We start from the raw sequence: 14819 nt of genomic DNA, 5'->3' as shown, positions 1-14819 counted from the left end.
TGGAACAGTGATGATCTCAGTTCTCTGATGCACCTGTTGGGTCAGAGGAACAACAAGAACATGACTCAGTCTCTCTCCTCCACTCCCTGCAGAGAAAATAGAACATTTATCCTGCAATAGCCTTCAATCAGTGGAGATCAGGGGCAATGCAGCTGTGGCCCAAGCCTGGTGCTGGTGGAGGCCACCCAAAGCAGGGCTGCTTGTCCCCACTGGAGCCTGTGTGGGAGTAAATCCATTCATCTCTGGGAGCAAAACCAGACTGGCTCCTTACAGCTGACTTTGCTTTTAAAATAAGACTGAGACAGCCGAAGATGACAGTTCCTGTCGTGTGAGGGCTGGGGTCTGGGAGCAGCACCCAGAGGAACCCTATGGTCCTCGTGGCTCCCACTGGTGTGTGCTGGGCACATCCTGCTGGGGCCATTGTTTGCCTTCCTGTGGCCAGACTGCCTGTGTAGACAGGGGAAACAAAGGCAGAGGGCAACTTCTTCCTGCTGCCTGCACGAGTACTGGGGAGCAGACAAAGGCAGAGATTCATGGTAGCCGTTCTGCCACTGCAACAACAGCAGTGGTGAAAGGGAAAATGAAATGAAAGGTTTGTGGGGAGAGTGGCAGAATTTGCAGCCTGAGGAGGGCTATTGTGAAACTTCAGAGCGTATAGTGAGAGACTGAGGACAAGTCAGTGCATTTTTAAAGGCCCTTCATCAACTGCTATTCTGGTGCACCTGAGCAGCATGTGGCTTTTTCCCTACAGCAGCCAACCAGCACAAAGTTAGACAATGTCAAAGTTTGGGGGTTTGATGAGGAAAAGAGGCGCTGACAGTCTGTATTCGTCATCTGCTGTTACAGGTAACCACAGAAGATGGGAAAAATTCATGTTTTGATGATCTGCTGTAGATCAGCACATTCATTACTGCATCTGTTAGTATGGAGCCAGCAGTGGGTCTGAGATAAATACTGTGGTCTGTAGACCCTCACTTTCCCCAGACTTCAGAGAGAACTGCTTCACCAGCAGTGGCAGAGCAGCCACATGAGGTGCAGCCCTGGTGGGGTGCTACATGGCCATGAGGGACAAGAGGCATCTGATGTGTGCCGTTCTCTGCCCACCTGAACCTTTTCAGCAGGGCCACCCCAAACCAGGTGTGCTTCAGAACTGGGAATGTCTTAATATTATTCAGTGTTTACGTCTGCAATGGAATGGGCTTCGTGTTTTTTTACTAAAATAGCTAGCACCTCTCCAAATACTCATGCTAATAGTGCCCCTGTGAGTCAGCTGCAGTTAGTGCACTTTGGCCATGGGTACAGCAGGACTACTTCTGTCTGCAGCATTTTTGTTTGTATCAGGTAGTTACAGGCTGAAACCACTCGGAATCTGACTTGTCAGTAATGGATACCTGGCTGGGGGAGCAGCTGAAGCTGGCAGTGAGGCTTTCTGGTGTCATGCACTGCTTGCAGCTCTGCAGCAAACCTGTTGCAAACCCAAAGGGCAGCAACTCGGTTCTTTTTCTGCTCCTGGAGGAAGTTGTCCCAGCAGCTTGGATTCACTGAAGAGTTTTGCAGGGCTGGAGCTGTGCTCCCACCATTAGCATTTCCTTTCCAGCTTGTAGATGAGACCCATTTGCAAACAATGTCCTGACTTTGTTTATTAGGACTCTGGCAGTCCCTGGAAGCCTTCCTTCCCTTGCATGCCCCAGCACAGCCCATGCAGTGTGGCATGTCTCCTGGGGAGAACAGCTCTTATGTTGTTTAGTGTCCTCGATGTTCTGCTCAGAAATCAGTGGAACAGTGAAGTTGTTTCTCTGTTAATCAAAAGAGCATTGGGTAAGCATGTTGGGTTACCCAGGTGGATTCCCGTGAACCGGATGAGATGGCTGAACTGGGCAGACAGAGCCCTGCTCTGTGTGGTGCCAAGGATTAATTCATGGACTTGAATAACTGCATGACCAGATGCTCTCTATGATTAAAGGGAGCAAATGAAGTAATGCCAAAGGAGATTAGCCACTGCAGTAGCGTCCCTCCATGTGATAGGAAGGATGCTATGCAGAGCACTAGTGGCTCCTGCCCTCACGCCTGTGGCCTGCATGGTGCTGTGCTAGGGAGCTGGTGTCTTTCCGCACAGCATCCTGCTTGTTTCTTCTCATGTGACTGGCAGCAGGATGTCAAAATAGATCATCTGCCACCAGGTGCACTGGGCATTCAATGCATGTGGGTGCTGCTGGGCTGTGGACGGGGTGTCTCATGCTCAGGTAACAGAGCAGGGGCTTTGAAGGAAAATGCCACTCTGGAGTGGGGTCTTGCCTTGGAGCCATGAGGCAGGCTCACTTTGTTGGAGCTCTTAGCCCTTCTGCAGCATCACAGTGGCAGGTGAAGGGATGTGAGACCCCAGAGCATCACGTGCCCAGGGCTGGAGCTGGCTGTGAAGACTTCCCATATTTTGCCAGGCTCTGCCTGCTGCTTATGACATGCCTGTGGGCACATTGCTACGTTGCCTTGTCCCTCAACAGCTCCCAGTTTACAGAGCAGTGTCGACACCTTGATTTATGTACAGCACCTGGATGGTGATGAGTGCTGAAGAAGGGCCCAAGCTTAATTTAAACCTGGTTAAGTAGGCTGCAAACAAAACCACTGTGAGATAAATCTTTGTGCCTGGGAATTTTATTGTGAGTTATCTGGCAGTGCCTGCCTATAATGTAATTCTCCTTGTTCTGTCTCGGCAATAAAAACTTCTGATATGATTCCATTTAGCTGTAATGTTGTCTGAGATATGCCATTAGAACACTGTGGCGCGTGTAATCAAATTTGAACCCTAAATGTCTGCTTGTTTTTTTGAAATCATAGACAAAAATTAATAGAAAGCAAGAAGAAGATGTGAGGTTCAGAAGCATTAGTGTTTGCTTGCGTGCCACACTTTGCTCTGAAGCATTCTCCGTGTCTGGGCTGTGACTGCTGGTGAAGCAAAATCAGCATGCTGTTTTCCTCTGGGTTTTAAAATTTAACTCCCTTTTCACAGTCTTTCTGCAGATCAGGAATAGCTCTCTTGGAGCTGAGGTAGGAAAGGATGTCATTAAAACATAGAATGTCATTGAGGAGAAGGAGATTGAAAACTGATGTCAGGACCAAGGTCTTGTGCTTTTTCCAATCTCTGGAGGAATCAAGAAGAAATTGTTTATTGCAATTTCGCTGTTCCTTTTTGAGGTTTCTAACCGACAACCCATAAAAGAACAGACACCTGTCATCACCAGTTAGGCTCTTTTCTTCTTGGATTCCAGAGAATCTATTATAAGAAATGTACGTATTTTAAGCCTTTTTTTGCCTCTGTGGAGGTGTGTCATTACTAGGAGTTCCCAGTGTGCGCTTTTATAGTCTTATTAATTTTGTTCCTCCAAACACGTAGGAATGGAGTATCGACCACAGTGCTTTTCAGCATCTGAGCTGGACCACATCCCATGCAGCTACACACTGCCAGCAAGGACTCATTAGGCAGCTTGGTCTTAGGCACCAGCAGTGCCATCACGGCTCGATATGCAGCAGCAGATGTTTTCAGCAGCAGCATTTAAGGTCTCGACTCTTCATTTTTTGGTGTCTGATTAAAAAGGATCTTTAGCATTATTTGCTTTTGAATTTTCTTTCTCATACCAGCACTGTTACTTCACTGATCCTCTTTGGGTTCTGGACAGGGGCAGTACTTTGGGGCTGCTTTTATTCAGTTTGTTTTCTTTGTTTTTGTAGATTTGAGTCTGCCACCAGATCATGCACAATTTGTTGCAAGTAGAGAAAGAGAGGATTTATCTCATGTGCAAAGCATCCTCCCTCAAGGGTCCTCTGACACAGGAGGCTGCAGAGTTCCTTTTCTCTTTTCTTAGCCTAGACAGCTGAACTGTGCATCTCCTTCCAGGTGTCAAGCTTGAATCATAAGCCCTGCAGGCAGGGCTCCAGTGAAAATTTTCTGAGGGAGTCTGAAACAGAATTGGGCTTTTTTAGTGATTTGGACACATACAGCATAAAGCTGTAATGTAATGAGCTCTGGCAAGTAAATTGGTCCCATCACAGATGCCAGCAAATGTCTTGTGCTGGTCTGCTTGAAATGGAGAAGTAGGTGAGGGCTAAAAGGGAGATGCATTCAGTGATGCTTCAGTATTGCTCTATATGTAGGGGTGGCAGAGGAGGAGCTCTCGTCATGGTTTTCCAATTGGAAGGAGGCTGGATTCTTGGGTACTCAGGATGTTTCTCCCATGAGGTGGGTGGGAAAGCCTCTCCAGGAGTCTTGTATGACCCTGCAGTCCCAACAGCAGGGACAAGGTTGTATTCAGATAGGTCACAAGCAGTTTGACAGCCTCTCTTTCCCTGGGATTGGCAATGAGTCCTTTTGCTTGTGAAGACTTGGAGAAGGGCCTCTAGTTCTTAAGAGGAGCAGTGGCCAACAAACACTGTGCTTAGCAAAGATATTTCCTCCAAGGAACTCTATGATGCAACCACTCTTGAGGTTGGCATTCTCCCTGCTGGGCAGCCCTTTTGTTTTGTTTAGTTTTGATAACATTAACTGTGGCTTTGGTAGAAGCAGAAGAGACACGCAATGTAATTCTACTCAGGTGACCGTTGGAAGCCACAGTGTAGATGTAATTTTCTTTCTATGTTACAAGTTCCTTGTATAACTGGTGAGTTAGATGAGCTAACTTCTAGTCTTGTCGCTGTTGCCGTAAGCCTGGAGCAACCCCAAAGCCAGAGAGAATAAGAAACTTCGCCTTTTGAAATGAAACAGCTTCTTGTTAGTTGGTTCAACTTCAAGAGAAGCAAACTAGAAAAACAGTCAAGATCGTATTTGTCAATAGCTTCATTGTGAGTGCATGGCATTTTCATTACTTCTGAGTTTATTTAGCACCATTATTTTACAAAATTGTGTGACATGTTGGCCACATGATGGAAGATGAAAAGTGTGCTGTCCCTGAACTACTGAATGCTGTAAAAACCTAGCAAGTGGAAAGGCTGTCTAAGACTGGGAGTGCATGTCTAACAGGACCGGACAGAGAGAAGAAGTTTAGAGTGTTGCATACCCCCAAGCCCTCAGTGTTACTTTTTGCCTATATGGACAATTCTTGCTTCTTAGGATGTAACCAGATTAACCTTGCTATTATTGCCCCTCGGGATGCTGAGTCAGTTGTGTTTCCATGGCTTTGATAATGTCAGCTTTAAGGAAGAGGAAGGGCATAGATTTCTGCAGTGATGGAAGTGCTCAGAGTAGCTGAAGTGGAGTGCAACCATGTTGATTCTTACTTGCGTTTTCCAAATGTGTCTGTTTTAGACATGAGGAATCTCTTCCATCAGTGATTTCAGCTACTGCCTTAATGCTTACTTCCTGAGTCTTCCTCCTCCATCCTGCCCTCCTGCCCTCCTTCCAGTCTCCTATCTCTGGTTCTCCCTCCCTTGCATTACATCTCAACTGCTTTCCTGTTGGGTAAAATGCACATCCTCCTTTTTCTTCCTGTTCCCTCCCTCCTCTCCCACTGCTGGCAGTTTTCCAGTTCAGCAACCTTGACCTTATCTCCAATTCCTTCCATTTCCTCCCCTCCAGCTAACACTATTGGTGAACTCTGCTCTTTTTCTTCTCCTCCATCCTCCAAAGGCTGGCCATACATCCTGCCGGGTATGTTGTCATTTCTTTCCTTGCTTACCACAGCTCCTTTCTTTTCTGGCCTCCTTCGTGTTTGTCCCAGTGCAGGAAGCTGATAGGAATTTGGCTAAAACTTTTTTGTGAACCACACTGAAATGAGTGGGAGTTGAGCACCTAAACACCTTTATAATGACTCTTATGTCTGGAAGGAGCCTTCTGTGAGGGTATGACTACACAACAAAACTTCAGTGTAATGATAAACGTTAAGGTATCTGTAGTGGTGTGGAGTATTTCCTGGCAGCTTGTGGGTATTTTTACCCAGTGCATCTTACAGCTGCAGAGGGCAGAGATATTGGTGAGGTCCTTGTTCACTCCTCTCCATTTTTTGTATGCGTGTTTGGCTTTTGATAGAAATGGACTCTCATTTCAGCAGTAGGAATGCTGCAAGCCTGTGTCATGTTTTTTCTCTGAACTCTCTCGTGCAAGTCTCTGTCATTGCATGCAGCAGTTTGGATGTCCATTTTTGTTTACAGGCTTTTCTTCTGGCTTCCAACCTAAAGATGAAGAATCACGCCTGCTTTACAAATAATGTTATCTTGTACTGAGACTCCAGCAGCAAGGATTGGGCATTCCTCCATTGTTGCATTAATCTTTAAGATTAATTTTCTCTTCTTCAGTCAAATTCTCTACTTGCATTCAGGTGGAGTTCAGCTGATTGCATTTGCCAAATTTCAGCCACTCCAATCCAAAGGGCACCGACCCATTGAGCATTTTTGTGTGATCCAATCTATCCAACACATTACTGTGCTTGCTGGATTGCTTTTATCATGTTAGTATAGTAATCAGCGAAGTATGATCAAACTCTTTAGAAAAAAGCATTTCTCTCTAATCATTCTGGTTTCATTAGTATTCTGTAATAATTTTGAGGGTGATTATGATCATGGAGATGCTTTGTAGCTCATTAGTGGCTTCGTTTCTGTGAGGAGAAGCTGCTGCTGCCTGTCATACAGGGGACCTTGTGTTCTGCTCTGGTTTTGTCACAGAAATGTATTTGCAGTGTTGTTAGATGCTCTATCCAGATGAATTTCTTTTACTTTTTCTGATTACTTTCAACTCAGAACAAATTCTGGTTGTTGCACCAATTGGTATTTCCTGTGTTGCTTCTAAAGGGGGCTGTGGAGAAAGATATTTATCAAGTATGGTTCATGGCCACAAACTCCCAAATTTTCTGCTTTCAGTTGTTGTGATCTTGGTTGTTAATGGGAGGAAGACAGCTTTCACTCCGAGGTCAGAGGAGTTATGCCAGTATCAGTGCCTGTGACCTCTGTGGGAGGCTGACTCTGCGTTTACCAGCTCTGAGAGAAATATGCAGCTTTAAGGCACAGCTGTAACCTGGCTGGACTCTGCCCCTGGTGCTCTCTCCCCAGGCTCTGCCTTTTCTGTGTAACTTTCGGGGCTTGCAAGATGCTGAGAATGTGTCCCCAGGTGGCCATAGAGCTGCAGTGAGCTGTGTCCCTGTGCCAGCAAGCATCTGCCCTGGGAGCGTCCCGTGGTTGCCATGCTTCATCAGTCTGTGAAATCTCCTTGGAGAGTTACTGAGGAGTTACTAAGTCTGATTTTCCCTTTTCTGAGATGCCTGCCTCTCAGAAGGAAGGTGTTGTGTCACCAACAGCTCAGTTCATTAAGGTCAGTTGGGTAAGTGGCTGTTGGTTTACGTGGGCTAAGCACAGACCAGTGGCTTAGGCTTGAAAGGCTCCATGCTCTTCCTGCTGTTCTTGTCCGTGGCCTAATGGACTGGTCCATCGTTTTCCTAGTGCAAACTGTTTGGAAGCATGAGATGCTACAAAGTGCCCCTCCTTGGGTCCTCCTTTCTGGCATGGCTCGCTTGCTGGCCTTGGCTTGGAAGGCGAAGCGGTGATGTGAAGCGTAAAACACACAGTGTGGAAAAGATGGTAATGGAGTGCCTCACATATTGCATGCAGAAGCATTCCTGCCATGGTGCTACATACTGCTCTGCCATCCTAATTTGCTTTCACAGGCTTCAGTATAATCATTCTTTGTATTTCCTAAGGGATGTGAAGACTAAATATGAGTTTGGTCAATGGTTTCATTGTTGATTTCTTCCAGTGCTATAAAGCAAGTACAGAATATTAGCGACAGGCAGGGCACATCTCATTCTCATTATGTTTCATACAATCCAAGATGGATGTCTTTATCAAAAGTGCTTACGAGGCTGTTTGAGCAGGAGAAATCTTTTGTAAAATGTTATTTTGGGATCTTTCCCAATGGGATCTTTCGTGCAAGAGAACTGGCCAGCTTTTTGGAAACAAATGCAGCCAACATTAGCTTTGGACATCTGCTTGTTTTAAGGTTGCCTTCACAATTTTCTCTGTAGCTGGAGATTGGTACTTGGTGTCTATGTGAAAGCATTGCCAAAAAAGCGATGATGTTCTGCCAACTGTTTCTTTCATGTGTACAGCTTCTTAGAAATGACCTCTTTGTGTTGAAGATCTTTGTGTTGCTTCCTTGGATGAGGACCATTTGATTGTATCTTTACGCAGAGTTATCTGAAATGAGTAAAACATGTTTCCTGAACCAATTTAGGTTTAAACCCAAGTGATCTCCTGCCTGAGTATACATAGACTTAGTGGTGGCAGGCTTAAATGGCATTAGATAAAATCATTTTGGGGGGCATAGTGGTATGTTCATCTTTGCAGGTGGTTGAAGAAGACTGAATTTTAGATGGCTGTACAGTCAATAGGTGTGCAAAGGTTAGGCTTAGTAAGATTGTTGTGATGGAAAGATAATAAAAATAAATGGAAATGCTCACCAGTGTCATAGGCTCACAGTAAGCTCCACAAGGAGTGATGTTCAGAGAGAGATCCCTTCTTGGTGGCAGTCAACACTTAAGTGGGATCTAGGACAGGTGGAGCCAGGCTCCATCCCTTCCTGGTAGCACAGGTGATTTGCCTTCATGTGTGCTCCCAGGGCTGACTCACTGCTTGCTTCAGGTGGTCAATCAGAGGTTCAGGCCGTGATCAACAGTTCCCATACAATGACTAATGGATATTTTCTTCCTCCTTGATAAAATAACCCAAAAGCAATTAAAACGTATCTTCTTTTCTTCTTTAAACAGGGACCAGCGCGCATGACAGCTGATCTTGCTTCATCTCCTGCAGCAGGATACGTCCCTGTTGGTCAGAAACCAGAGGCTGTTGTGCACGCCATGAAGGTAAGGATGCCTGTAGTCTCCACACTGCTGTGCACCATGCAGTGTAATGCAATGCAACTAACCCCAGACAGGCAGAACTCATGGGAACATGACAATTGGAAGTGGAAAGTTGGTGCTGAGGCATGCAATCAGTAGCCAGGATCTGTATCATGAGTTGTAATGATTGCTTCAAATGCTTGGAGTACAGCAAGATCACATGTGACTATGTGCGTTGGAGACCTTCAATGAAAGCTGCTACTGCTGGAGGTGTTAAGAGAAGGGTGTCTAGGATCATCAGGGTTTAAAAATTACCTTTAGTGCAGTTTTTACTGCTTCCCAGAGGAGCTCCAGCAGAGTGTGTTCAATTGCCTCCATGTATATTTCCTGTGTTTTCTTAGTAAGTTCCTTCTTGCTTATATATCTGCTAAACTGATGCCTAGCAGAACATTTCAGTCTCATACAGTACCTTCATTTCTGTCTGCTGTAGGGGTTATGGGACCAAATTTCCAAGTAAGGGCAAGAAACATGAATGGTTTTTAAGGTGTAGTTTGATAAGCTCACGGAAAGGATTATGAAGTTAATAAGGAACATTCTTGGAAACTGGAAATTGATTCTGGCACAATGTTGCATGTGAAGGGTTCAAAAGGAAGTTGGATGCCGGTTGTTTGCCCATATTATTGTTATTACTATTCCTCTGCTTTGGGGTTTTGTTGATCGCAAGGAAGGGCTGCAAGAAGTTCTCCTCTGAGATTTTGTGATTTGGCTGGTGGGGTACGTTTGTCAAAACCCTAGAAACTGCCTCAGCTGGGGACAGAAAGCAGGTGGCACAGCCATCACATCTCACAGGGCATAATGTGATGTGTCCTGCTCACAAACCTGGGGTTAAAAATATTCTCAGATTTGAAGTGAGGAGGAAATTCTCCTCTAAGTCAGTGGCAACAAGGAGAGAGGAGGTTTTTATTTTTCCTCCCTGTAGCCTATGTCCAAAAGATCAGCTGCACATTGAAGGGACTGAGGAAACTGGTTGTGGTCTCTACCTCTCCTCCCCCTACTTCATATGACACAATAAAATCGAGGCTGTTGGTCTCTGATCATGGATCTTAATCTGTGTGGAAGATAATGTGTTTTGGCCGCAACATGCTGCAGCAGATGGAGTTGGTCTTATTTGCACCCTGCAGAACTGGGAACGTTTTCAGTGCCAGCCCTTGCATGTGGGAAATGGGATGCAGCTACCAGCCTAGACCCTGTCCGTGGTACAGCTCATGACCTTTGCATTTTGTCTATACAACATTGAATACTAGAGAAGCTCTCTTCAGTTGTGTGATGTTCTCTAGGCTTCTTCTTCTTCTTCTTCTTTTTTTTTTTTTTTTTCCTGCAACTGAGTCGCTCTGTGGATGAAATGTTGTCTACAATTTAGTATAAGTTCTTCCTTGAGCATCTTTTGGAGTTTTCTTTATTTTTGCTTCTGAAATAGTTTTTGCTTATTTGCACCTGCTAAATACGGAGCAAGATGACAGGTTGGCACTCCTAACAGCTGTTTCAGCTAACAGGAATAAAAGGTACATATGCTACATCTCAGTATCTCACTGAACATCAAAGCACTTTTCTTAGGCATTGAGCAAACCTGCTAAAGACGTGGGGAGATGTGGAGGAGACGAATGTGAGAAAACAATGTTTAGCCTATAATTCACCTCCTCTGGGCTCTTTGCAGTGGGCACTGAGCCACCAAGCACACAATTCTTGTTCCCACCGATGCTGAGGGAGGCAGGATTTGGCCCTGCCAAAACCAGAGAAGAGGCCTAGTAGGATGTACAGACTTTTCACTTGCTGAAACAGAACTCTGCTCTGTGCCATGTTTCCCAGTGCTTCCCATGTGTTTCCCGTGTCTCCCATGTGACCTATAGATCTATAAAATCAGCGAGGCTTGCACCATTAGGAAAGCATTCCTTAGTATCAGAGTCCTTCCTCTCAGAGAAATGCTGACCCAAACTTTCAGAGCCTCTTTCAGAGCCTTCCTGCAGTCATGCAGACTCTGGTGGGTTTTGTTTTTAAATATGCCGTGCACGGTCCTGTGAGGGCTGCACACTGAGGCAGAAGGGAGGGGATGTGGTGGACTGGGTGACTCTGAGGTGACACCGTCTTGGTCACAGACATCAGTGCAGTCACAAAAGAGAACTAAATATACTTGAGGTGTTCCTCACAGTTTACATAGTGACACAGAGGCAGCAAGATGAGCCCGCGTGCTCACTGGAAGCAAAGTGCAGCACGTCTGTAGCACGTTGATGAATATGTTGAAGAGGTTGTCTTCAGGAGGTGCTAGGAATCAGGGAGTATTGCCTGTCTTTGGCCCATCCCCTGCACAGAAGTCACCTTCGACACCTCGCCTTCGGCTGAGAGCAGCTCAGGAGATAATGTAGTACTGAGGTGTCTGCAAAGGGCCATGTGCTGAAGTGATGCTCAGTGAAGAGCAAAATTCCGGGGATGGTGTGAGCCTGGGGTACACTTGTCTTTTTGCTGTGGGTTCCTGGGTTCAAACATGGCAGAAATCAAAGGAAGATATAATCAAATCCAGCCTTTGAATGGCAGCTGATGCTTTTAGCTGAGCCAGAGACAACCTATGTGAAGGCCCAGCTGCGGTGCCCAGCAGTGTAACCTGAGGAACATTGACCTGGGCCTTCCTAAGCAGCTGATGTGGCGCCAGGCAGGATTCAAAGATGGATCGGGCTGGGTCAGCACTCCTAGGCTTGTCCTTCAAGAGCAGGCTGTGCTCTTTGGAGTGCGTTGCTTCCCAGCATGCCTCTCTGGGATAGGCATCTGAGTGTTATCCTCCCGGTTTGGGCTTTGCAAACCCGAGATGCTGACACGTCTTGACAAAACACCTGTCAGAAGAGGGCTTGTGTCTGTTGTGAGGGATGGTTTCCAGGGGAAATGAGACATTTCCACTGGACTGAACGGGCTGCACCACCCCTTCACACCTCACGGCCTGGGGAATGCAATTTTATTTTAAATGGAAGCCGTAGAAAAACAGTTTATTTTTGTCTCTGAGACTCCTCTGCCTGCAAGATTGATGGCTGGTGGCAGCGGGCGCTGGAGCTGATGTGATCTTCAACTGTGGTGAACGATGGCTGCCCTTGACACTTGCCCTGCAGACACGGGCAGTGCTGAGCTGCAGACAGCTTCGCAGCACGGCGTCAGGGGCACGCTGACTCCAGAGGAGCGGGTTCGATGTGCTGGTCCAGCCGGATCAATAATTAATTCCCTCCTCTTTAGCAAAAAAAAAAAAAATAGCTGCTCTCTCCATCAGCACATACATGATTTTTACATCTCTTTCGCCCTTCCTCTCCCCTTAAAAAGGATGCGGCTGTTCCTGATTTGTGTAAAGGTGGGAACTGGGCCTGTTGGTTGAATGAGCTGGTGAATTTTGGAAGTAGGTTAAGGGCCCGAGGAGAATGACCTATTTTTGTATGTATCACAGTTGGAGTGCAGCAGGAGTGTTGTGCTGAACCAGACCAGGAGATAATCTGCTCTCGGATCCCATTCTGTAGAGCAGCCAGTGCTGGGCACCTCAGCAAGAAAACTGTCCTCACACCGTGTCTGCAGGTCCCTGGGAGCTTCAGGAGTATTCCTGCACGCAGATTCACCTGCGGTAGAGTGTGGTGTGTGGGGGTGTTTGATGGGGAGGAAGAGACCACGAGCTGTGTGATGATTTCAGGCTCTCCCCACCCACTGGGGTGGCTGCAGTGTAAGGTATGTAGGTCAGCGGAGACGTACCTGCGGAGCCCCTGCACTGCACCAGGCCTGGCTCGTGCAGAGCTGCCTGAGTGTGGGCAGGCTCTGGGCTGCCTGAGGGCTCTGGGCTGCCCCACAGGTGGGTGCCCCACTGTGGGTCAGTGTGCAGCTGCAAGCCAGGGCTGCCCATAGTACTTGCTTGCCAGCCAGCTTGAGTGATGTCTGCAGGGCCCACAGACATTGGCACTGGGCTGTGAGGCCCAGGGTGTCGATGTTGGAGCCAGAACAAGGAAACCTGGTTCTCTGCAGGTCTGGGAGGTGCTAACAGCTGATGGAGCTGGCAGGCCACAAAGCCTCCTCACACACTCTGGCTGCTGTGACCTGTGCTTGCTTTCCAGTATGCAGGGAGCCATGACCCCATCTCCTTGCAAGCCTTGGGCTGTCTGGTCAGCCTGGCTGCCCTGCAGAGCCCAGTGAGTGCCTTTGAGGGCTCCCAGTGGAGCTGCAGTAGCAGGCAGCCCTGGTAGCTGCCTATCAGAAGCACTCTGAAAAATCTCAGATCCTCTCCCACACACTCTTTCATGCTGTTGCTGTGCTTTTGCAGCCACATTTCCTGTTTTTGCAGTGCTTTCCTCCTGATACTATTGTGGGAAAAGCCCCGTAATCACAAGCAGGATGGAAAGGAAAGCTGGTTCCTCACTCCTACAAAGCTGCTGGTGGCAGGGTGCTGTAGCACTTCCGTGCACAAAATACCTCTTTGGGCACATCCCTTGTTCATTTGTTGCTGATCAGTGCCAGCAGGTTTTATCCTGTTGCTGTGGTTGCAGTCCTGGGTGTGGGGATGTGGAGAGGATGCACTGTGGTTGCAGTCCTGTGTTGGGAAAGACACCTTCAGAGGAGAGCAGTCAGCATACAGACCTGGGATGCTGCTTTCCCCTTGTTTCCATCCCCTGTTCATTCTGGCTGGATCTGGCTCGAAGAGGCAATGAATGAGAGCTGCACATTGCATCAGGATCTCAGGGCACCAAGTCTCAGGGATAACAGCCGGCTTCTGCACGCTGTCACCATGGGTCTCTGAGGGGTTCCCTGGGGAAACTAAATGGGGTAAAAACAATTTTCAGCCAAAAGTGAGTGAAATTGACTCTGTGTGTTTAAGATCTAAAAGTTCATGGTTGGTTGGAGACACATCAGCTGAATGGTGTGCAGTGCTCTGTTATTCAGTGGCACAAACCTCTGCTTTCAGGTGGTTAAGCCGTTAGACCTAAGAACTGTGGGCTGACCACAGTTGCCTGCAGAAGGGAGGAATGGAGAAGCATGCTTTGCTGGAGGCCGTGTGGTGCCTGGGGCTGTGGTGTCAGCCACATGAGGCAGGCAGCGGAACACAAGCAAACTGTCAGGGCAGAAAGGGAGAGAATGGGGATCCTCAGCATGGTTTCGTTCTCATCTTTGAGTCTCAAGACTTTATGAATTTTACTGATTTAAATATTCATGAGTGATGTTACTCTGGTTGCCCTGCTGGAGCAAGAGCTTGGACCAGATGACCTCCAGACGTACCTTCCTGCCTTAACCCTTCTGTGATTCTGACACGTTGCTGAGGACACTCAGCATTGTATTCATTGTTTGTGGAGCACAACACTTTTGTAATATTTTTTTTCTAGGTCCTTGAGGTCCATGAAAATTTGGATAGGCAAATGCAGGACAACTATGAAGAAGACCTGAGTGAAAAGGAGAAGGCGATTGTTCGTGAAATGTGTAATGTAAGAATGCATCTCAGTAATTCTAGTACTGTCTTTTGTGTTCTTTTGTTGTAGGCAGGGGGGATCACTGGTCTGCATACAAACCCAGTTTGATACAAGAGCCACAGGCACCAGGGGAGGGTTGGGCTCTGCTGTCGCCTGCTTTGGGTGTCAGTAATCTGAACGCCTCATTCACGGCACCAAGCAGCCGCTGCTCAGCAGATACTTCCCCTCTGCTGAAAGGCAGTGGCTTTCTGGCTAACCACCGGCCCTGCAAAGGGCTCTCCCTGGCTATGAGAGTCCTGTTTACAGCTTGCTCCAACTGTGCCCATAGGGACTTCATTTGGGCTGAGCAGCATTTGGTTGCTGTGTTCAAAGCCGTACAGCCTGAATGGCTTTGAGCCTAAACCATAAGATGTGACATCAGAGGGAGAGTCTTGTTGTTTGAAAGCACTGAGCAGCATTATGATGTGTGGGGTTCTTTTAGCACCGCTAACCAGTTTGGCAACCACACTGTAAACTGAGCTTAGCCCATACT

At 47.1% G+C, this 14819-nt stretch overlaps 1 protein-coding gene across 2 annotated transcripts in view; it reads left to right on the top strand.

Moving 5' to 3' along the window:
• The window catches only part of CCDC85C (coiled-coil domain containing 85C), a 101640-nt gene that overhangs the window by 81926 nt on the left and 4895 nt on the right, over positions 1 to 14819 (top strand). For both annotated transcript variants that reach the window (XM_048950201.1, XM_048950200.1), the window contains exons 4-5: positions 8742 to 8837; positions 14204 to 14302. In XM_048950201.1, coding sequence (XP_048806158.1) covers positions 8742 to 8837; positions 14204 to 14302 — 195 coding nt within the window. The remainder of the gene's footprint in view (positions 1 to 8741; positions 8838 to 14203; positions 14303 to 14819) is intronic.

This window comes from Lagopus muta, chromosome 6 (assembly GCF_023343835.1).
Source record: "Lagopus muta isolate bLagMut1 chromosome 6, bLagMut1 primary, whole genome shotgun sequence".
NCBI lineage: Eukaryota > Metazoa > Chordata > Aves > Galliformes > Phasianidae > Lagopus > Lagopus muta.
This window is presented reverse-complemented; position numbering and strand designations above follow the sequence as displayed.